The sequence below is a fragment of the Lolium perenne genome, chromosome 6 (genome assembly GCF_019359855.2).
Source record: "Lolium perenne isolate Kyuss_39 chromosome 6, Kyuss_2.0, whole genome shotgun sequence".
NCBI lineage: Eukaryota > Viridiplantae > Streptophyta > Magnoliopsida > Poales > Poaceae > Lolium > Lolium perenne.
Genome location: NC_067249.2, coordinates 53,952,234 through 53,959,382, shown reverse-complemented (window position 1 = coordinate 53,959,382; position 7,149 = coordinate 53,952,234). Strand labels below are relative to the sequence as shown.

Sequence of the window (7,149 nt, the reverse complement as noted above, 5' to 3'; positions counted from 1 at the left end):
CATACTTAGAACACAAGAAAACAGACAAATGAATCACCCCAGCACTTTCTTTTATTTACTATTTTCATAGATTTTTATAAAATAGCTTCATAGAATGTTCATGCCGCAAATTTCCACCAAGATTCAACATGGCTTTAGTTGGCGGCCAAGGCGTCCCTCTCATTATATGTGAACTCCATAGTGTTCATTTCATTTCACACCGATGGGCATCCACAACAAAAATAACATCATATGAAGCGAAAATTTTCTCCAGAATAACATGGTTGAGCTAACAAACAACTTATAAAATGTGAACCAGATAAACTTCTATAGTGGTACCGCCACATACCTTTCTTTTTCTTGAGTTTAAAACTACACAAAAGGGATATTTTGAAGTATTTGGAGGCTTAGCACACATATTATACTTGGAGTAGCAAGTGCCACATAGGTAGCTAGGTATGGTGGGTGTTTAGTTTAAGGTATTTGGAAACAAGTCTTAGCTGGTTTTGAGAATATTTAGGCTAGCAAAAAGATCTAGAAGCATGCCATAGTGTCTGTAGTGCCAATCATTTATTATCAACAAGACTCCTTAGTATTAAACATTCATGTATATGAGAAAAAGTTAGAACTATGTAAGTCAGTAGAAAAATATTATTCATCAAAGTATTAGAAACTAGCAACACTAAGCATAACTTTGGATTTCAGCTTTTTTGTTGTCATTCCCTTTTTTCTTTATGGCATACAACTTCTTTTAATCAAGGATCTCATTCATTCCATAGTTTATTTCAGTAGCTCTTTCCTAAGCATGAACTAATATCTATCATGGTGGTCTCATTTATTTACAAACGAAATTAGACATTACACTAACAAAGATGCTCCAGATTTATGCGATCATTCTATGTAGCTCAAAAATCAAAGTTTAGTTCAAGAGTTTAAGTAGGTTCAGTAGGGTTCCTTGAGCATCCCCAAGCTTATGGTCTTCACCATTTTTGGATAGCTCTTAGTGTGGTGTTCCTCCATTCTCTGTGAAAAAGTTTCAACACAAAACTTTCTCCCATTTCTTTTCTATGGGGTGACATTAGTTGTACAAGAATAGGATGATTGGTACAATATAATCCCAAGAAAAAAAATTCATTAATGGTCCAGCAAGAATATAGTGTCCTACACATTCCTAGAATATCAAAAGATAAATGGAAAACCATTTTGGGACACAAAGTAATGACTCAAACACTAATAGGCAGAATCTGTCCAGATTTTTAGTTGCAGCAAAACAAGTTGAATTCGACCACTTATACAGCCATGCTATGGTGCAACAACTTAGGTGCCACCTATTTATCTCCAAATCCTGACTTTCATGTAAGGACTGAACACAATGAGATTCATTATCATTTTATCAGAGAAATAGTTGCAAGTAAAATGTTAGACATCAAGTTTATCTCCAGCAAAGATTAACTTGGAGATGGTTTTACAAAGGCGCTGCCAATCAAGGATCTTGATGAGTTCAAGCGTAACGTCAAACACTCACAAGGTTGTGTTTAAGGGGTACTGCTAACAATATTAGAGATATATGCTTTATGAGTAATACTCCAATCGGTACCTCCTCTTCTTTGCCTACAGTGGGACTTTCCTCGCTCATACAAAATGCAACCGAGATCAAGGGAAAGATCATCATTTAGCCCAAGAATTACAATGGTGTTCACTACTAGGGAAAAGCCTACCAGCGACATACCAAAATAGGCTTTAGCGGTGTGCATGTGGCACGCCGCTGGTGTAACGTGGATCGTTTTGGTGGAAAGACATTTTCAGCTTGGTGGGGAATTATAGAAGTATTTCACAATGCACAATTGGTGATGGCACTTCTGTCTTGTTTTGGAAAGATTTCTGGCATGGGAAAGAAACGTTAAATGGAAAATTCCCTAGACTTTTTTCCTATGCGCGCGATGAAGATATAACTGTTGCCAAATTTGCCTCAACTGACATCAGCTCATGTTTTGCCTTACCTCCATCGGTGGAAGCTTTTCAGGAATATCAACCGATTATGGAGATAGTGAGTGGAATGCAAATCCAAAGTGATGTGATTGATCGGAGGACCTTTGTTTGGGGTAACAAATACACACCATCTCAATTTTACAACCTCCTTTTTGAACAGCTTCCGAAAGATGATGCCCTCAATGCTATATGGAAATCTAACGCCCTACCCAAACTGAAAGTTTTTCTTTGGCTGTTAATGGTGGACAGACTTAACACAAGAGATCTCATGTAGAGAAAACATTGGCAGCTAGACTCGGGATCAAATTGTGTGCTATGCCAAACTGGAACCATTGAATCAAGAGATCATTTATTTTTTGAGTGTGAATTTGCGGTGAATTGCTGGTTCAAACTGAACATTCAGTGGGATATGTCAGTACCTTTGTCTGGAAGATATATGGCTGCCCGTTCGAATTTTGATGGTCCATGTTTTATGGAGATCATTGCTTGCTCGGCTTGGAATATCCGGAAGCTTAGAAATGATGTTATCTTCAGAGGGATACCATGGCACGTTGGAAAGTTGGTTTCTGCAGTGATCTTTTATTACATAGATTTAGAGTTAAAACAACCCTTGGTCAGCCGCTTGTTGACTGGCTGCTAGCTCTCTCCCTTTAGTTTCTTCCTATGGTTTTAGGACATTTTTACCCTCATTGATGTAATCTGTGTATAAATACTGTTGGTTACCCTTATATATAAAATTACACCGTAAGGGCTTCCCCTACGGTACAAGTTTCAAATAAAACGTCGCTGATAATTGCTATCGGTGGCGTACAAGCAACACCACCACCAATATTTATCTTTTTTTGTTGTGCATCCCTTTACGGCGGCACGTTAGCGGCGTGCATGTGGCACGCCGCTGGTATAGCGCCACTGATAATTGCTATCGGTGGCATACATGCAACAACACTGCCAATGTTTATCTTTTTCGTCGTGTATCCCTTTACGGCACGCCGCCGCTAAATATTACAAGAAAAGGAAAATAGGAACCGCCCGCCTTGACCTATTTGCAGCCCCCACCGTTGTTCTCGTTGGTGAGCTCCGGTCGTTGATGCCAGCGAGCTCCTCATGGATGCCAACACAGATATTCCCCTTCTCGCACGCGTCTTTCATATGAGTTTTTAGGGTTAGATTACATGATCTGCTAGAGATGCTCTAATCTACCTAGCTAATCATACTATAAAGGATTCGTATAATATAATACAAAAGAATATACAACCAACTTCTACATAGATGGAAAATATGAGAAAAAATAAACAAGAATAAATGTAGTCTCTCTTACTACACACTAACGTAACATGGCCACATTCTTCCTCATCTTTTAACATCAAATCATGCTAAAACGATTTAATTTACATGTTTGCTCGAAATTTGTCATGAATTTCATTCCATCGCAAAACCCCTAGTACTAACCATCCCGGCTCAAATGTGCGTATGTTCTTCACCAGGTGGATGATTAATACATCGAGTTAAGGGCACCAAACCATCCGGCATTCCCGCTCACGCCTCAGAGTTCCACCAGATGCAATGCAATGCAACGCAGTGCATGTTGTATCGATAATCCATTGTCTGAGTTCGATCTGATTTTATCAGTGTGTGAGTTGATTTGAACTTTTGGTTAGTTATGATTTCGATTCGCCTTGGCTCGTCGATGCAGGCTCCAGCTCCCTGACCTCCTCGATTCCGGTGACGGCGGCCTTGAGGTCCAATCTCTTGTCGACGTCGGCCTCGCAGCACGCGAGCCCGACCTGGAGCAGCTTGAGCATCTCGCTATCGGCATCCTCGCCCGCCACTGACATGTCCTTGTCGAACACCTCCCCCGTGCGCTCCTCCGTGACGACGGAGTTCACCCACCCGGCGAGGTCGGTGGTGCCCTTGCTCCCCTGCCGGAGGTAGTTCGCCGGGAACTTCCCCGTGAGAACCTCGAGGATGAGGATCCCGAGGCTCCACACGTCGCTCTTCTTGGACGGCTTCCCGTGCGCCTCCACGCACTCGGGCGCCTTGTACGCCATCATCACCTGCTTCGCGTGCGTCGCCGTCAGCACCGGAACCAGCGCGTAGTCCGACAACGCCGGCCGGAAGTCGGCGTCGAGGAGCACGTTGGACGACTTGAGGTGCCCGTGCGGCACCGTCAGCATCGGCAGCTCGTCGTACAGATGCGCCAGCCCCCTCGCCGTGCCCTTGATGATCCCCAGCCTCTTCCCCCAGTCCAACGCCTTTCCTCGACCCCCTGCACAGCAATATATATGATAAGCTTAATTACGTTGGACATGCACGATCTGTCACGATGATTATGTGCAAGAACGATCCACGACGTACCATGGAGGAGATTGGCGAGGCTGCCGTTGCACATGTAGTCGGTGATGAGGAGCTTCTCCTCCTTCTTGTAGAGGTAGGCGACGAGCGGGATGAGGTTGGGGTGGTCGAGGCGGCCGAGGCGACGCATGTGTTCCGAGAAGTCCTCACGCCCGACGCCGTTCATGTCCTTGAACCGCTTCACCACCACCGACGAGCCCTCTAACAGCGTCGCCTTGTACGAGGACCCGAAGTTGCCGCTGCCGAGCACCTCGGCGGACGCGCGCAGCAGGTCCTCGATCTCGAACCTCACGCGGCTCTCACTGATGAACACCAGCCGCCCGTGCTCGTCGCGCCGCCCTCCACGCTTCGCCGACGCGGCGACGGGGGCGGCCTGGCTCATGGCGACGCACGGCGCTGTCTCCAGAACCGGATTGGACGGCGTCTGCTCGCCGTTGGGGAGTGTCACGGATCCGTCGGTCCGCTTCGCGCGTCGCTTCCTCCGTCGCCGGCGGCCGAGGACGCCCGTGGTGATGCCCGCGGCGGCGAGCAGCACGCCGACGACGATGAGCGCGATGGCGATCTTCACGAACGGTGACATGCCGTCATCGGGCGACAACGCGGGGTCGCAGACCGCGTCCAGCGGCTTGCCGCACAGGAGTTTGTTGCCTGCGGAGAAACGCACACTTTTCCCGAATCAATTCACGATCAAGAACGCACTCTCGATTCATGCACACTTTCGATTCGGTCAAAAGATAGTACAGCAAAGGATAGATTTGGATCTGCCTATTAGTACCTTGGAACATGCTGGCATTGAAGCGGCTGAGGCCGGCGGGGATGGGGCCGGAGAGGTTGTTTTCGGCGACGTCGACGAACCTCAACTCCGGCTGGGAGAAGTCCGGGAGCGGGCCGTCGAACTTATTATGCGCAAGCGACAGCTCCAGCAGCCTCGGTGACGTGATGGAGCTCGGCACAGGTCCGGAGAAGTCGTTGGAAGTGAGGTAGAGCTTCCGGAGCCCGCGCATGTGCATGAAGGCGTCGACGGGGATCACGCCGGAGAACTTGTTCCGGGACAGGTAGAGCATCTTGAGCACGCCCAGTTGGGACACGTTGGGGAAGGGCCCCGTGAGCGCGTTGTCGGAGAGACTGATGACCCGGAGGCCGGGGAGCACGGAGAGGGAACCCATCTCCGGGGCGCCGCCGGCGAGGCCGAGGCGCTCGAGCTGGAGGCCCTGCACGCTGCCGTTGCCGTGGCAGGAGACGCCGTACCAGGAGGAGTGGTTGCCGTTGCAGGGGCCGGGCGTGCCCCACGAGCGGAGCGGGCCCGGTGGCGAGCCGTCGGCGGCGCGTAGCGTGTCGCGGAACGCCACCAGCACGTCGCCCTCCGTTTTGCCCCCGTCGTCCGCGGACGCGACCACGGCGGCGACGGAGATGATGATGACGGCGATGTAGAAATGTCCGGGCGGCCGCAGCCGCGCCATGGGGCCAGCGGCGGCGATCGACGTGCTTGCGTGCGTGCCGGGAGGGATTGGTTCGTTCGTTCGTTGGAGCACGTACGGCCGGGCTTCGTTCGATCTTGCGCGCGCCCGCGGGTACGGCGGTGGCGCGGTCGTGACCGCACGTACGTGCGTGTGGCGGGGGAGGACGCGCGAGCTCAGGCGAGGCTAGGCGGCTACGTCGTTTTGCATGCGCATGGCCAAGGGGAAGGGAGGGATCGAGGAGGTGGTGGGGAGAAAAGGGTCGCGGCGACAGAGGGGCTAAGAATAGGCGGGAGAAGAGAGATTCCTCCAACTGAAATGATCGTTGCTGCGGTTTTGCCCTCGGCCATTTCTGGCCTTGTGGGTGGCCGCCGGGTTTTGAACTGGCCGGATGACGATTGGTTGTCACTTTTGAGCTAGAACATAAACAACATAAATCTAAACTTCTTCATCGGAAGTAGAAATCACATACTGCCACCGAGTGAAATTTTTGGTGGTCAAACATTACAAAATTTGACAATCTATAGATGAACAAGAACCGATTTCCCGACATATATTGTCTTTTGTTGTCCGGGTTGTACTGGAGAAGAGACGACGATCAGTTTGTTCGGTGGTTAATTTTCAGCTAGAACAAGATGCAAACTAAGCTATGTCATGCTTATTAAGACTAGTCATAATGGAGAGTAACATTAAGTAGTAACATGCACATGTTTTTTGAGAGACATGCACATGTTACTACCTTAATAGTGAGTAGTATCATAGATATAGTAACGTAGAATGTCATATTTATTACTTTGTAGAGCTATTATTCATTAGAATGTGTGATGTGATGGTAACATAGCTAGTTATTCAATCTCTCTTTCCTTAATTAATGATATGCCATGTCATCAAATTGCATGTTTTTTATATTACTAGCTATGTTATTCCCTACTATGAGTAGTCTAACAATAGCACACTACCTCCGATTGAATGAAAATAGTCTGTTTGAAATTTTGTTGTCAAGCATACAAATTTTGTCACGAGTTATTACTTCTATGTTTGAACGATTATATATACAAATATATGAAGACAATAATACTAAACTAATATCTATCATAATATATAATTATGGATTATTCTAGTAATCACACGTGCCCCAACAAAACTAGTTCCAGTTGACGCGAGGAGTTAACATTGGACCCTATAAAGTCGAAGATACCAACACCCGCATAGTTTTGAAGATCTCGTCATGACAAAAACAATAAAAAACTAATCTGATTACCACTTAAGTTTTAAGATATAAAACACTTCAAAGTTTGAAACACAAAAGGAACTTCACGTGTGCCTGCATGCATGTCTCAGTTAGCATTAAGGTGTCAAGGTGGGATCCCAC

The 7,149-nt window shown here is 47.3% G+C and overlaps 1 protein-coding gene across 1 annotated transcript; it reads right to left on the bottom strand.

The window, feature by feature from the left end:
* Nucleotides 1–3,165: 3,165 nt before the first annotated feature.
* LOC127308012 (pollen receptor-like kinase 5) lies at nt 3,166–6,140 on the bottom strand. Its single transcript, XM_051338775.2, has 3 exons — nt 5,096–6,140; nt 4,324–4,968; nt 3,166–4,234 (listed from the first exon to the last, which is right to left on the bottom strand). Exons 1-3 carry the CDS (start codon nt 5,778–5,780, stop codon nt 3,627–3,629), a joined length of 1,938 nt encoding a protein of 645 aa, XP_051194735.1. The 5' UTR covers nt 5,781–6,140; the 3' UTR covers nt 3,166–3,626.
* Nucleotides 6,141–7,149: the final 1,009 nt, after the last annotated feature.